This window comes from Bombina bombina, chromosome 7 (assembly GCF_027579735.1).
Source record: "Bombina bombina isolate aBomBom1 chromosome 7, aBomBom1.pri, whole genome shotgun sequence".
Taxonomy (NCBI): domain Eukaryota; kingdom Metazoa; phylum Chordata; class Amphibia; order Anura; family Bombinatoridae; genus Bombina; species Bombina bombina.
The window spans coordinates 206147898-206165127 of NC_069505.1; the positions used below are offsets into that span (position 1 = coordinate 206147898).

The 17230-nt window shown below is 41.1% G+C and overlaps 1 protein-coding gene across 5 annotated transcripts in view; it reads left to right on the forward strand.

Annotated features, from left to right (window-relative positions):
- PPFIA1 (PTPRF interacting protein alpha 1) overlaps positions 1-17230 on the forward strand; it is a 323205-nt gene that overhangs the window by 159937 nt on the left and 146038 nt on the right. For all 5 annotated transcript variants that reach the window (XM_053720578.1, XM_053720579.1, XM_053720580.1 and 2 more), the window contains 3 exons: positions 2808-3029; positions 3236-3382; positions 3959-4093. In XM_053720578.1, coding sequence (XP_053576553.1) covers positions 2808-3029; positions 3236-3382; positions 3959-4093 — 504 coding nt within the window. The remainder of the gene's footprint in view (positions 1-2807; positions 3030-3235; positions 3383-3958; positions 4094-17230) is intronic.

Genomic DNA, 17230 nt, shown 5'->3' on the forward strand with positions numbered 1-17230 from the left:
GTGGCTCATTGCATGGAGGTAATCGGTCTGATGATAGCGGCAATGGACATTATCCCGTTCGCCCGTTTCCGCCTCAGACCTCTGCAGTTAAGCATGCTCAGTCAGTGGAACGGAGATTATGCGGATCTGTCTCCGCGATTACAACGGGAGCAGGAGACAAGGGATTCTCTTCTTTGGTGGTTGTCTCAGGATCATCTCACCCAGGGAACCTGCTTTCGCAGACCCTCTTGGGTGATTTTCACAACAGACGCCAGCCTTCTGGGATGGGGAGCAGTCTGGGGCGCAGTCTGGGGCTCTCTAAAGGCTCAGGGAACATGGACTTGGTCGGAGTCTGTTCTACCCATAAATATTCAGCAGATGAGAAATCTCCAATGCTCTTCTTCTGGCCTCAGCCCGGTTCATCAGGTTCCAGTCGGACAACATAACTTCAGTGGCTTACATCAACCATCAGGGAGGATCTCGGAGTTCCTTGGCCATGACAGAGGTAACCAAGATAATTCAGTGGGTGCAGACTCACAGTTGCTGTCTGTCGGCGATACACATCCCAGGAGTGGATAACTGGGAGGAAGACTTCCTGAACAGACAGACCTTTCACCCGGGGGAGTGGGAACTCCATCCGAAAGTGTTTTCCAGCCTGATTCTCAGATGGGGTCACCCGGAATTGGATCTCAGGGCATCTCGGCAGAAGGCAAAGCTTCCGAGGTACGGGTCGAGGTCAAGGGACCCTCAGGCTGTACTGATAGACGCCCTGGCAGTACCTTGAAATTTCAGTCTTGCATACCTATTTCCTCCGTTCGCTCTTCTACCTCAGGTCATTGCTCGAATCAAGTAGGAGAGGGCGTCGGTGATTCTCATTGCACCGGCGTAGCCTTGCAGGATTTGGTATGCAGACCTGGTGTATATGTCATCTCTTCCACCTTGGCGACTTCCGTTGAGAAAGGACCTTCTTCTTCAAGGGCCCTCCGTTCATCCAAATCTAGTTTCTCAGACGCTGACTGCTTGGAGATTGAACGCTTAATTTTATCAAAGCGTGGATTTTCAGAATCTGTCATTGAGACTATGATTCAGGCTCGTAAACCTGTGACTAGAAAGATTTACCATAAGATATGACGTAAATATCTGTATTGATGTGAATCCATGGGTTACTCTTGGAGTAGAGTTAGGATTCCTAGAATTCTGTCTTTTCTTCAAGAAGGTTTGAAGAAGGGCTTATCGGCAAGTTCCCTAAAGGGTCAAATATCTGCCTTGTCTATTTTGTTGCATAAACGTCTAGCGGACGTCCCAGACGTGCAATCTTTTTGTCAGACTTTGGTCAGGATCAGGCCTGTGTTCAAGCCAGTTACTCCTCCTTTGAGTCTTAATTTAGTTCTTAAGGTTCTTCAAGGGGCTCCGTTTGAGCCTATGCATTCCTTAGATATTAAGTTGTTATCTTGGAAAGTTTTGTTTCTTGTTGCTATTTCATCTGCTCGTAAAGTGTCAGAGCTCTCGGCATTACAGTATGAGTCTCCTTACCTTATTTTTCATTCGGATAAGGTAGTTTTGCGTACTAAGTTAGGGTTTCTCCCTAAAGTAGTTTCCGATCGGAACATTAATCAGGAGATTGTTGTTCTTTCCTTGTGTCCTAATCCTTCTTCTCAAAAGGAACGGCTTCTGCACAATCTGGACGTGGTGCGTGCATTAAAATTCTATTTACAGGTGACTAAGGATTTTTGTCAGTCTTCTGCTCTGTTTGTGGTTTTCTCTGGAAAACATAAGGGTCAGAAATCTATGGCTACTTCTTTCTTTGTGGCTGAAGAGTATCATTCGCTTTGCATATGAGACTGCTGGACAACAACCTCCTGAGAGAGTTACGGCTCATTCTACGAGGGCTGTTTCCTCTTCCTGGGCATTCAAAAATGAAGCTTCTGTGGAACAGATTTGCAAGGCTGCAACTTGGTCCTCTCTTCACACTTTTTCAAAATTCTATAAATTTGAAACTTTTGCCTTGGCTGAGGCCTCTTTTGGGAGAAAGGTTCTTCAAGCAGTGGTGCCTTCCTTTTAGGTTCCCTGTCTTGTCCCTCCCTTATCATCTGTGTCCTCTAGTTTGGGTATTGATTCCCAATAGTAATTAGATGATCCGTGGACTCATTGTGTTATTAGAAAGAAAACAAAATTTATGCTTACCTGATAAATTTTTCTTTCTTGACACAATGAGACCACGGCCCGCCCTGTTCTTTTTGGACAGGTTGTTGGTATGTTATAAACTTCAGACACCTCTGCACCTTGTTGCTTCCTTTCTGTCCTTTGCTTCGGTCGAATGACTGGGGTTGGAGGGAAGGGAGGTGATATTTAAAGGACCAGTCAACACATTAGATTTGCATAATCAACAAATGCAAGATAACAAGACAATGCAATAGCACTTAGTCTGAACTTCAAATGAGTAGTAGATTTGTTTATAATACATTTCAAAGTTATGTATATTTCCACTCCCCTTGTACCATGTGATAGCAATCAGCCAATCACAAATGCATATACGTATAGTCTATGAATTCTTGCACATGCTCAGTAGGATCTGGTGACTCAAAAATTGTAAATATAAAAGAATTTTTTTTAATGGAAGTAAATTGTTTAAAATGACATGCTCTATCTGAAGCATGAAAATGTAATTTAACCTGAGTGTCCCTTTAACAGCTTTGCTGTGGTGCTCTTTGCCGCCTCCTGCTGGGAGGAGTGATATTCCCAATAGTAATTAGATGATCCGTGGACTCATGTCAAGAAAGAAATGAATTTATCAGGTAAGCATAAATTTTTGTTTTTTTATTTTACAGAGATCTTCAGATGGCTCCTTAAATCATGAAGAGGACCTCTCAAAAGTAATAGAGCTCCAAGATATAATTGAGAAACAAACCAAGGAGCATAGCCAAATGAAGGAACGACTAGCTGTGCTTTCAAATCGAGTAACAGAGCTGGAAGAAGACCTTGATACCGCAAGAAAAGACCTTATAAAATCTGAAGAAATGAACACAAAGCTACAACGGGATGTACGAGAGGTGAGGAACATCAGTGATCCACTTCTGTAGTGATTTATGCCATGCATATTTTATGACACCAACTGTAAGTATTGTAGACAAATAGCCTATATTACAGTGCATGGAATTACGCTTTTGCAGTGCAGCTTTAGAATGCTTGTTCTCCTTGCTAGTTTTTCTCTCACTATCTTTGCTTATACTGCTGTTGTGGTTTGTGTCCTACACAGGCCATGGCACAGAAAGACGATATGGAAGAAAGAATAACGACTCTTGAAAAACGCTACCTCGCTGCGCAACGTGAGGCAACGTCTGTGCACGACCTGAATGATAAACTTGAAAATGAAATTGCTAATAAAGAATCGGCACTCAGACAGGTAAGACACATGAAATGGCTAATGAAGAGTTAGTGTCCTATTCATTTAAAGTAACTTGACTTTTATTGCTGATCTATTGCAGTTAATAAATTATACAAGTTGAAGATTCCATTGTTCTGTGATCTCAATTCTTAAAGGGTCTTTGGGGTAATGCTTTAAAGGGCCATAATAGGCAAAACATGACATGCTCTAATCTGTTAGAACATGCAATTTTACTACTATCGACCCTGCTCTACTGAGAGTTTAAACCCTGCAATGGGATTAAACGCACAGTAGAAGTACCGCTTGGGACCCGCCGTGCACTGCTGGTCCGGAGTGAAGCCCAAAACTGATCCAGTCAGCAGCGTTAGTTCTATATCGGAGTTGTGCGACTAGTGCTGCTGATTGGATCAGCAGCGTGTTCTTCTTTGGACTAACAGTGCACCATGGGTCCCGAGCCGCACTTCTACTGTGTGTTTAACCCCTTTGCAGGAGAGCTCATTATTAGTAACCTGTGAGCTTCTTGTACAGTAAACTTGGTTGTATAATTTAATTGTTCTCAAAATCTCCCAATCTCATTAGTCTCTCTAATTCCAGAGTGAAGAAAAGAACCGTCAGGTTCAGGAGCGCCTGGAGCTTGCTGAGCAGAAGCTGCAGCAGACAATAAGGAAAGCAGAGACTTTACCTGAGGTGGAGGCTGAGCTGGCACAGCGTGTAGCTGCTCTTTCAAAGGTAAATAGTTCTATAAGTGTATACATACTGGCTATAGAACAAAGCACTCACTGGTCTTGTAACGTGTCCAAACTTCATTTATTTCTTAGTGACGTTTCGGGGTGTTCACCCCTTCATCAGATCATATATGTAGTATTGCTGGTCGATGTTTGCAATTTGTGTGTGTATTGGTTCATTTGTAGTAATATTAACTCATGCAATAAATACTAACCTAGGAGCTGTTTGGTGCAGACAATTTACCCTATTAACATCTCTCCCAAAGTATCTGCAACTTTATATTTTTATGCCTTATACAATATTCTAGCCAGCAGTAGCCCCATAGCAGGCTCTTCATGACATCACTGCTACACACTTTATTAAAATTCAATATTTCATAGAGATTTCAGTTCAATTAAGAATTTACTTGCCTTAAATTTCGGGAACCGTGGTGCTGATTAAATATGTGATGCTTAAAGGGACACTAAACTCAAATTGTTTCTTTCATGATTCAAACAGAGCAAGCAATTTTAAGCAACTTTCTAATTTACTCCTATTATCAATTTTTCTCTTGATATCTTTGTTTGAAAAGCAGGAATGTAAATTTATGAGCGGCCCATTTTTGGTTCAGCACCTGGGTAGCGCTTGCTGATTGGTGGCTAAATGTCTGTAGTAAAGGGTATAGTATCCCTTTAAGGTCTTGTATCCTTAAAGGAAAAAGTAGCACCCTCAAAGCACATATTTAACTTGCATAGCAAAAAGTGATACATTTGTTACAGATAGTGTCAAAGATGTTTATTCTAATGCTAAAATTGTTTTATTCCCACCCCCATAATTTATTGATTAAAGCATTAATAAATATTATTTTTGATCATTTGGGGGATGCCAAGAGAATTAAGCAAATTTGATAATAGAAGTTAATTGGAAAGTTGTTTAAAGTTGTATGCTCTGTCTGAATCAGGAAAGAAAAACAAATTGTGTTTTATGTCCCTTTAAGTATTTTGATGATTTCTTTCTTCTATCTGCTTGTTCAGTCTTAAGCATTTTTGTCTCTGATGCTATACTGAAACATTTTGTTTGGCTCCATATAGACTTCTCTGTTCGGATACAAAGGGCTTTTGGATCATTTAAATTCTCATGTAGTCTCCTTTAGGATGATTTTTATTCTCACCTTCCTCGTGTTTGCTGTGTAACAACTCACTGTCAGTTGTCTTTCTTTCATACTAGCCTCAGTTTAAAGGATCCTTGTTGGTCCTTCTCTTCATTCCTTAGATTATATATATATATATATATTACAACAAAAAAGGGGAAAGTCAAGCTAAAAAAAAAAAGTATAGGTGAAACACCATTCACAATCAGAATATATTGAGTGAAGGGCACTATGAATAAATCCATTAAATAAATTAAGAATACAAAAAATAAATTATTGTCCAAAAAAACCATACATTTAGTGGAGGAGATATGTAGGTGAGATTGTAGAAACGGTCAAATAAATTTTGATCAAGAAAATATCAAAGCATTTCAATAAACATCAAGTTCATCAACCTATCAAGAAAAAGGGGGGCCAAATTCGACAGACAAACAGTCCGAACGGAGAGAGAAAGATGTTCTGGAGGATATGGTACAAAACACACATGTCCCGTGATCCTCCCCCTGATGGTAGATCTTACTTGCAAGAACAATCCTCAATCATATGAGATAAGGTAAAGCTCACGAGAGAGGAGTGGAATCCACGTCTACGTCTGCACACAATCCCAGTAGGTCAGAGGGCACTTGATTCTGGCTGATCCTCTGTGTTCTGGCTTGGAATCCTGCCCACCAGTCAGTACGGCTTGCAGATCCAGATATGGGGATATAGAATCAACACAAAAATACACTAATAGTGCATTAACATTTTATTGACAGACTACACACAATAAAATGCAGGTCCTTACAGCAATGAACCTCAATCCTATGAGGTAAGGGTAACACTTGAATATGCAAATCACATCTGTGGATCGCAAGGTAGAACCGGGATGCCCACCACAATCCTTACGCATTTTGAAGTTCAAAGACTTCTTAGTCAGAGGTAATGGTGGTTTAAGTGGCATTTCATAATGCTTTAAATACAGATTTCCGCGGTCTTGGGGCTGCCCGGTTTGCCTCGCGATTGGGAGACATCATTAATTACGTAAGCATTCGTGACTAAATGCTGTATTTTTATTTGGCACACCTCTTATGGGTATGACCAACCCCTATGGGCAGCGTGTAAGTGACATAAGTGTAAACACACTGCTCTGTGCATAATAAGGCATTCTGGTGAGTATTTCACTTTGCATCTCATGAAACCTTACATGCGTAAAAATATATAAGTACAAATATATACAAACAATATAAAGGATATACACAGACATTCGAGGTACTGGTCAGTATACAATAGTGTAACCTGGAGACAAATATACTTATAAATATGACGATATTTCAAATTAGCAGCACAAAGACGAAAGTTAAGTGGTCATGATAAAAAAAAAAATAATACATAAATGATCTTGATAAAAAAAAGTAAAAAATAAATAGAATATTCTCAGGACTCCAAGGGTTTATACTCTAATAGTCGCATAGTTAAAAAACAATTCCTCACAATATTAGGAGATGTATAGTACAAAAAACAATAACAAAACCATTAATAGTGGTAATAATAGTAATATAGCCTTGGGAGATTTTTTTATGTTAAAAATACCTATAGATTTCAAAATCCCATGTTAGAGTGACAGAGATAATAATTTATTTTCTTTATGTATTCTTCATTTATTTAATGATTTATTCATAGTGCCCTTCACCCGATTTTATTCTGATTGTGAAAGGTGTTTCACCTATACTTTTTTTTTGCGCTTGAATTTCCCCTTTTTTTGTTTTAATTTTCTACTCTTTATACTGTGGGTAGTGCTGTCCCCGCGGGTTTGTCTATTATAGCTGCATCCTTAAAGGGACACTCAAATCAAAATTAAACTTGCATTATTCAGATAGGGCATGCAATTTTAAACAACTTTGCAATTTACTTCCATTAACAAAATGTGCACAGTCTTTTTATATTTATACTTTTTGAGTCACCAGGTCCTACTGAGCATGTGCAAGAATTCACAGAATAAAATGTGTATGCATTTGTGATTGGCTGATGGCTGTCACATAGTACAGGGGGAGTGAAAATAGACATAACTTAAAATTGTCAGAAAAAAATCTACTAATTTGAAGTTCAGACTAAGTGCTATTTCATTGTCTTGTTATCTTGCATTTGTTGATTATGCAAATCTGCTGTGTTGACTGGTCCTTTAAGTATAGGTGACACCATTTAGGGTTTTAGCGCTCCTTTCTTGTTTTGTCGTTGTTTGTTCAAAAAATATATATATATGTACTGTATATCTCAGACTGGCAAAGCAGGAATAAAACTCTGCTTACTAAGAACATAAAAAATCTTCTCAAGTTCCATTGAAAAAAGCACCTTAATGACCCTCATGTGGTCTAAAATAAAAAGTATCAGAAAGAGAACACACTTTTCTTGACAGCATGTGATGATCTTAGGCTAAAGTAGCTTTTGTTCTTTATTTTAATCTAACACTGGCACTACAAGATATAGCTCTTCCAATATATAGGCCTGCTGGAGTAGAGAGAATGGCTGTCTGCCATGCAAGACTGTTGAGACATCCAGGGAACTGTCCATCAAAAATTCACATAGACTCTCATTGTCACTACACAGTGCACCCATTTCACTGGGAATACGAATTGTGCAATTTCTAAGAACAGTTCCTTGTTTTTTTTGCATACTATGTGAGAACAGTATGTTGCTGGCCTTTATGACATTCAAAAGGTTAAAAGGACATGTCACCCACCCCCATTACAATAAAATGACAACAAAGGCATTTTGACTGTATATTATTTAATTTATATCCACATTTTTAGCTGTGGTATTCTGGTTGCTATGGTAGATATGGAAATAAATAAAATCAACCTGACAGTTTTTTCTTCTTCCTGTCCATACCTTTATAAAAGCATTCACCAATACCCCTCCATGTAATTTGACATGTACCTTTGGACTGTTGTCATCAAGGGTTTGAGGTGTGGCAATCTTGATGGTCTTTTTAAAGTATGTGTGTGGGTTTATGTCCTTGTCAATCAATCCTCTGGGATGTGCTTAATTGTAATATAATTGGGTTTTAATGTTTTTCTTTATATCTTGGCTAACCCTAAACCAGGGGTTTTCAAACCTGTCCTCAGGTCACATTTTCATGATACTCTGAATTGGAGCACAGGTGAAATAGTCGGCTAATTAGTAAACATGGTTATTTACCTGCTCTCACCCAAGCAATTCGGAATATCTGGCCTGTGATGGCCCTAGACTAACATTCACTGGTGAAGAACCCATTTCCCTTTGAAGAACCCATTTCCCTTTGAAGAACCCATTTCCCTTTGGAGGATGGATAGAACGACATTCTGCCCTTTTTTGAAACTGTTTAAATTAGCGCCCATTTCTCTTGTGTTTCATTTTAGTTTGGGCAGAGCTATGTAGGCTTCCCAATGCATTGGGTTCTTCCGCTATACCCACTACTTCTCACCAACTCTAAAGGAAAATACCTAAGGTGCTGGTCCTTAAACAGGCATCAGCACTAAATAGAAAGATGGAGCTGCTTTCTATTACCTTTTTGTCTTGGTTTTGGTGCCAACCATCCTGTAGGGCACACAAGTGGCGTCTCTTGACCTTTTTAGTTGCCATTTATGTAGGGGATGCATGCTGATCATGTGACAGGTACAACATTTCCTCTTTGTTTCTTTAAGGGTACCCTTGTGCATGTATGTCTGTTGCTGTCACTATTTTTGTTTGTTATGGGCATGCTTGCAGACAAATGACAGCAACGTGACAGGTATTTATAGGGGCATTGATGCTTGTACTTTTCAGCTGGCCAGAAGGGGGATAGTTTAAAAAAACAGTTATCCCTAAAGCATTTTGAACCCTACAAATAGCCACCGTAAACAGAAAAAAAGAAGACCTTTCAGATACCTCTCTTTCTTCATTTTTCCTGGTTACTGCCATAGAGGGATTGCACTAAACATTTGTATAGTAACATAACCCACTCTGTTCTGAACACTATAGTTTACTATTCTCACAATGCCAGTGTTTACCTTCTTGTTCCAAACAACATAACCTTGTTATTTATTTAGGAGATTGCATTTGTCTCCTCTCCTGATAAGTGCAGATGGGGAGACCAGATGCAAATTCCTTTCTCGTTTCCATAGAGGGCAAGGATGCCTGCTTTCACATTCCAGAAGCATCTTGCCAATTCAGATATACAACTTGGCGCTTCAGTCTGTCACCTTCACAGCCCTAAGGACTTCACAAATAGTCTTTTTCCTCTGATAAGTAAATGAAATAAAAAGTGAATACAAGCATGTACACTTTAGTGACAACTTTGCAAGATTAGAATTCCCAGGGATTATCCAATTGTCATGCAAATATTTTGGAAATTTTAGCCATATGTCAACATTTTTTAGAGAAACGAGGTGGGCAAATAAGTAAGGTGTGTACATATAACTTGACGGCTATGTCATATGTTCATCTTCAAAAGAAAACCAAAAGCCTTATACTTCTACGTTGGGTAGAGCAAGTTTTTGTATAGGCAGAAGGCAAATTGACAGTAGCGTATCTTCCAGGCGCACGTAATTTCAAAGCAGACTACTTAAAGGGACAGTCAGCACCAGAATTTTTGTTGTTTTAAAAGATAGATAATCCCTTAATAACCTATTCCCCAGTTTTGCATAACCAACACAGTTATAATAATACACACGTTTTACACCTGTGATTACCTTGTATCTAAACCTCTGCAGACTGCCCCCTTATTTCAGTTATTTTAACAGACTTACATTTTAGCCAATCAGTGCTCACGCCTCGGTAAATTCACGTGCATGAGCTTACTGTTATCTATATGAAACGCATGAACCAACGCCCTCTAGTGGTGAAAAACTGTCAAATGCAGAGGCGGCCTTCAAGGTCTAAGAAATTAGCATATGAACCTCCTAGGTTTAGCTTTCAACTAAGAATACCAAGAGAACAAAGCAAAACTGGTGATAAAAGTAATTTTTTGGACTTGACTGTCCCTTTAAAGGGACATGAAACACAAACATTTTCTTTCATGATTCAGATAGAGCATACAATTTCTAAACAACTTCCTAATTTACTCCTATAACCAATTTGGCTGCATTCTCTTGGTATCCTTTATTGAAGGAACAGCAATGTACTACTGGGAGCAAGCTGAACACATTTGTAAGCCAATGATGAGATCTATATATGTGCAGCCACTAATCAACATCCAGCTTCCAGTTCCTGAGCCTACCTAGGTTTATTTTTCAATAAAGGGTACCAAGAGAACTAAGCAAATTAGATAATAGAAGTAAATTGGAAAGAAAAAAGTGTATGCTCTATCTGAATCATGAAAGAAGAACTTTCAGTTTCACTTCCCTTTAAGCAGTTTCAACATTCAACAAAGAGAATGGCATCTCATCTGACATATATTTCCTTGCTTAACAGAATGGTAGGGCTTGCAATGTATTGGTTCAGAAGTGGCACTTCTAACTTATTTATGTTTTCCCACCAATCCAAATGATTCTGAGATCATAACGTGAGATACAGGAAGAAATAAGGAGGATCATAGTTGTCATGCCTTTTTGGTTAAAATGACATAAAACCTAAAGTTTTTCTTTCATGATTCAGAACATACAATTTTAAACCACTTTCCAATTTACTTTTATCATCAAATGTTCTCCATTTTCTTAATATTCTTTGTGTAAAATCAAGACTGTAAGTTCAGGAGTGTGCACGTGTCTGTATTATATGGCAGCAGTTTTGCAACAATGTTATATATTAGCAAGAGCTCTAGATGGCAGCACTATTTCCTGTCTTGTAATGCTTCAGATATGTGTACGCTACCTATCTAGATATCTATTCAACAACTAATAACATGAGAACAGCGCAAATTTGATATTAGAAGTAAATTGGAAACCTTTTTTAAATTGGGCTCTCTGTCTAAATCATTATAGAAAGATTTTGAGTTTCATGTCCCTTTAAAGGGACATAAAACAAGTTGGGATAGAGACAAAATATAATATGTACTTTAATTACTTTACCTGCAAATTTATGCTGCAGTGCCTCACCATTAACCCTTTCTTTTTAGTTTCTGAATTGTAAAGCTCTAACTCCCCCCACACGTTTCCTTCTATGGCCGTATCTATATCTATTGTGGTTTTGGTAGAATGCAAAAGTGCACAGGAATTATGTGCTGGAGCATGCCTAGAAGCTGTGAATTCAGTTGAAATACAATGCTTGTGTCTAAACTCTGATAAGGGGGGGTGGAGTTGACTTTTCCAGGCAGCTTAGCTATGTAATTCATTTTGCTTATGTTTGCAAATTATTTTAAAATACTTGCCAGCAATTTTTAAACAATTTTTTTTTATGCAAACTATTTTTAATTAATTAGCCCTTTTAGGATATGGACAGATCTCAGCCTGTTTTTTCTTAAATGGAAAGAGTCCACAGCTGCATTCATTACTTTTGGGAAATAAGAACCTGGCCACCAGCAGGAGGCAAAGACACCCCAGCCAAAGGCTTAAACACTCCTCCCACTCCCCTCATCCCCCAGTCATTCTTTGCCTTTTGTCCCAGGAGGATGGCAGAGAAGTGTCAGAATTTAAAATTGTTGTTTTTGTCTCTTATAGAGGGTAGTACTCTTCGGCATGGGACAGGAGTTTTAAGTAGTCCTGTTAGTCTCTCAGTGAGGGCTTGGATGAAAGTTAGAGTCCAGAGATGCAGGGAGTTTTTTTTTTCTTTGAAACCATCCCGACTCATATTAACAGCTCCTCAAGCAATCGGCGTTGTCGAACTTCGCTTCGCTGCCTGCTTTCTTCTCTCAAGTCCATGGCGGAGGCGATGCTACTATCCGTCACACTTGAAGGGCCGTGTTCCTGTTCCATGGCATAGATTCCTGTAAGATCGTTTCATTTTACTTTATTCGTCAATGTACTGTAATGTGAATGTTTCAAGAGAGGCTACCACCTTGCGGGTCTAACTTATACATAAGGGTCTCAGTGAGTCTCTTTTAGTATCTTGGAATCAAGGGTTAATATCTCCTGAGGGGGGGGGGGTTATAATCATGTTTGTTATGTGATTCAACCTACTTATGTGTTATGTGTACTGGGCTCGTGTTTGGAACATTGAGGCCTTTGGAAGTGATGCAGCCTTTTGGTTGGGCGCACTTTTTTGGACTGTACGGTTCACCTTGGGTTCGGGCGTGGTTACGTTCCATTTTTACATTTCCACATTCCCGACTTTATGGCAAAGGAAATTTTCTAGTCGGCAGGGGTCTGGTCATAGGAGGTAGTGAGTGCCCCAGCCATTGTGGGTGTCAGGTCTGGTTTTTGTTTTACTACTTTAGTCCATATTTAAATATCCTCTATCCAGTTATGGATTATTCTGATGCTGAGACTGTGTTAATTTCAGATTCAGTTACGGAGGATTCTGATACTGAGACTATTTTGATTGCAGATTCTGTGTCAGGTGATGTATCCGGAGTGGCCTCGTTGACTCCTGTCAACCAGTTTTGTTCTGTATGCCATTTCAGAGCGCCTGGTTCCTCGGGCTCGGGGAATCAAGGGATTGCTGAGCAATCCGCCTCTGGGGGTCCTGTCCTCCGAGAGGCGCGTTCCTTACCAAATCATACTTCTGCACATGCGGGCACGTTTTTCACTTTCACATAATGTTGGCGATTGTTCGTCTGCAGAGTCCAGACGTTTATTTGAGAATGTGCTCGTGCCCTATTGTCCTGAGCCTTCCGCCTTGGCTAGGGCCTCTACAGTTCCCCATGGGGGTATCTGTCCCTGAGTGTTGTGCCTTTCGTTACAGGATTGTGCGCTTTTGTTTGTTGCTCAGACATTTTTTTCTGTTATTGAATGACCCTATCGTTACCAGTTACGGGGATTTTCAGTCTGATAATTCGAATGGTGCACCTCATTAGACATGTGGGGATGAAGTAATCTCCTAATTGTCATTTTGTTTGAGATCTTTCCCAGTTTTGTAAGATAGGGCTCCGTTTGGCTGGTCCTACGGTTGGACCTGTGTCTTTTTTGGCGTTAAATTCTGTGTTGCCTTATATTTTATTTATATCTGATGGGATGTCTTTAATTTGTTTTTTTTCCTTTGGGAACTTTCTGGGATTGATACTCTTTATTACTTCTTCGGAAGTTGTTTTGGACATGTTAGTCCTATGTTAAAAATGTCTTTTCTGTTTTTTCCCTTACGAGGGAGAATTTACGCAGCTTGCCGGTTGGGACCCTAGGTGCAGGCTGGTCTTGTCGGGTTCGTTCGGTCTTGCAGATGTTCAGACACGTGGTGCTGTTCTGCTCAGCTGGTTCGGTAGAAGCGCCGCATGCTCAGGTTATCATTGTTTTTCATGTTATCATTGTTTTTCATGTTCAACTAAGCATTCGAGAGGATCTGTGGGTCCGTGAGGTGGGAAAGATTGTTTAAGTCCTTATAGCCTTCAGTCATCATAACCTAGAGCCTCCCCCGTGTGGTGGAGGTTTGGAGGGCTTACCGCAGTTGAGCGGTTTGGCCTCTTGATTTGTCCTTTTGGGCTTGATCCAACAGCTTGTATAGGATAACTGTCTACCATGCGGCAGGTTTGCAGTTTGAAACCAGTTGCAGCTTTTCCCACCTTGCAGGTATGCACATGAGCTGTTAATAGTGTTTCTAGATGCAGCTTTTACTCTTTGTCGTGTACTGTCTGTGAGTTATAAGAGACCTTTAGGTCTTCTTCCATTTTCTCCAGGTGAGTTGGATCTCCTTTTAGGGATCTGTGTTTCCGGGTGATGGTTGTTCCCTGCGGGGACTTTGTTTAGCTCTGGGTTTTCCGGAGCTGGGTAGGCTTAGTGCCTTTCTCTTCCTTGTGTCCTCTGCTTGAGCGGAGGTGAGAGGGAGACTAGTCCTGCTAGTAGGAATTTTTTTTTACCTCGAGGTATCCCTTGGTTGTCCTGAGGCTTTGGGAAGTATCTTCATTTGACTTCTAGCCGTGCTCCTTGGAGTGTTGGACTTTAGATAGGGGTGGATCCTTCCTTTGGTCGGGGCTTTCAAGTTCTTCTCTCTATCCGGATTCTCTGGATATGCATCCATATCCATTGTGTCTGTTTTTTTGGCCAGATGGGGTGTTTAGTTCTAGGGTAGGGTTTGCCTGAACTATTAGGTGCCCGGACCTGTTTTTCTCCCTGAGACTTCCGGTTACTGAAGCTTCGTTTGGCCTTTTTCCTGACCCAGTTTTGGAATCTTGGATCTCGGGGCTGGTCGAGGTGTTCCACGGTTGTGGGAACTTGGGCCCAGAGGATCCTCAGTGGTCTGGGGTTTAGGCTTCACACCTGTAGCTGTCTAGGGAAAGAGTGGTTCAGTTCCACCTTCTTCCATCTACCTGACTGGGTCATGGTTGGCGGAGTATTTCTTACTCTTTGCCACAGGAGTAGCCCGTATCATCTTGTGGTTAGCTGTGTGGATTGCGCCTCAAGGGTTGTTGGTTCATACCCAGCTGCTGGCGCTGAATGGCCAATTTCCGGTGCGCCTTAGGGTTGCATTCCCCTAGTCAGCTTGCCAGTGTTCCAGTGAATTCCCTGCTCTGCAGGCGAATGGGTTGGCTGTGCCTCTACTTGGCAAGCTATTTGTATGGGGGGTCCTTTTCTAGGACATCTGTGTTGGGAATTTATCTTCCCATTAGCCGGTGCCTTTGGGTCTTGAGGAGTTGTTGCCCTCCCGGCATCATCCTTTTTTCTTTAGGGGATATTCTCCTCCTTATGGAGATGGAGTCCTTGTTTGGGGCTTCTCCTTGATGGGAGGCGGAGAAGTGGGATTGGTTCCCCCTGGGGTCTTGCTGGCTCCAAGTCAGACTTGCTGGGCCTTTATTTGGATAGATCCTTCGGTCTATGGCCTTGTGGTCTGTTGGTCTGTGCTATCCTTAAGCTCATTCCTCTACCTGTTTCGGGATTCTTTGTTCCCGTGTTGGATCTCTGAGGCTGGGTTGGTCCAGCTGGATGTTGATATGCGGGTCAGGATGGCCGAGCAGTCTAAGACGCTGCGTTTGGGTCACAGTCTCCTATGGATGTGTGAGCTTGTTGAGTCTATCCTGTTAGCTCAGTCTGCTAAGGTATAGATTTTTCTTTCACCTTGCTCCATTGATTTCAGAAGAGGGTTTACTCTTCCTTCGGGTTTTGAGGGTATACTCTCCTTCTTCTCGGGGGGCCTCGATTGAGTTTTTGTGTTCCCCTTTTTAGGGACCTGCATGTAGGTCTGGTGACTTAGGTTGCCTGGAGCGTGCCCTCTGTCCCGGGGTTACTTTTGCGGTCTGTTTCTTGCTTGACTGCTTCTTCTTCCTCGCAAGTACCCTCTCTGTTGTCCTGTTATGGACTCTGGGTTCTCAAACTTGGGGTTTTTCACCTGAGTGTATTTCACACTTTTTCATGGTCAAATACCTTGGTATTCTATGGTCAGACACTGGGAGAACTTTGCCTCTTCAGTTCCATTCCGTGCTTGCAGGATGTTGGAGAGATGTCTGTTCTGTCTCTGTGCCCGGTCTTATCCCGGGTTTCGCTTGGTATTGGCGTGGCTTCCTTTCCCTGTTTGGGTCCCTTTGGGTCTCTGTGAGCTGGGCTCACTCTTGGAGGTGTTCTTTTTTGTATTAGGGGACCTTTCGGTTTCCTCGGTCCTCCTTTGCCTTGTCCCCTAGGGGGTTTCAGTTGGTGTCCCCTTCATTTGTGGGGAGTGAGCGGTGGGGGACCTTTTGTTGGGCAACAGTGTCTCCTGGAGGACTGTTGGCGAGTCCATTTGCGGTCTCTGGTTTGGCTTCTGCACTAACTGAGAGTCAGTGTCATTGGGGCTTTTCCTGTTAACATTTTCTCGGCTTCGGACGAAGCGGGGTTTTTTATTGGGTAGAGGTTCAGGCCTGGTGGCCTCAGTATGGGCCGCCTATGTACCCTCCCGTCTTGGCATTCAGTGTTCTCTATAGCTTGGGTATTGTTTTCCCGAAGTAATGAATGCAGCTGTGCTTACCTGATAATTTCCTTTTCTTCTGATGGAAAGAGTCCACAGCTCCCCACCTGTAATTTTATGTGGGGCGTCCTTATATTCTTCTGGCACCTTTCACCCTGATGATTCTTCTGCTGTTCCTTGTTCCTCGGCAGAATGACTAGGGGATGAAGGGAGTGTGAGGTGTATTTAAAGGGACATAATACTCATATGCTAAATCACTTGAAACTGATGCAGTATAACTGTAAAAAGCTGACAGGAAAATATCACCTGAGCATCTCTATGTAAAAAAGGAAGATATTTTACCTCACAATCTCCTCAGCTCAGCAGAGTAAGTTCTGTGTAAAAAGTTATACTTCACCTGCTCCCAGCTGCAGGTAAAAAAAAAAAAAATGAAGAAATTAACTGCAGCCAATCAGCATCAGCAGTGCTGAGGTCATGAACTCTTACTGTGATCTCATGAGATTTGACTTAACTCTCATGAGATTTCATAGTAAGCTTCCTTTACCTGATTGGTGAAATAATATAAGAGTTCAAGAGGCTCATCCCCTAAGCTGTCCCAGGACAGACATACTAATATCCTGCTTAGAAATCCTTTACAATGGGAGGTGGCTACTTAGGAAATTTTGAGGTAAAATATCTTTCTTTTTTACATAGAGATGTTTAGGAGATATTTTCTAGTCCGCTTTTTACAGCTATGCTGCATCACTTTCAAGTGTTAAAACATTTGGGTATTATGGCCCTTTAAGCCTTTGGCTGGGGTGTCTTTGCCTCCTCCTGGTGGCCAAGTTCTGAATTCCCAAAAGTAATGAATGCAGCTGGAATGCAGAAAAGGAAATTAGCAGGTAAGCATAATTTATGTTTTTATGTCCCTTTTAAGGAGGCTATTGTTACCAATACATATCCTAGCCCTTGAACGTTTACATCATGCGCCAGTATCTGTGATTTCAGCTGTTATTTGTTCAAGATGGAACTTTCAACGGTTTATTATTCAGTTCTGATTTGCGCCTTTAGATGCTTTGGCTTTAGAACTATTGTGACAAACATTACTGTGGCATTGTCCTCTTAAAAAAATATTC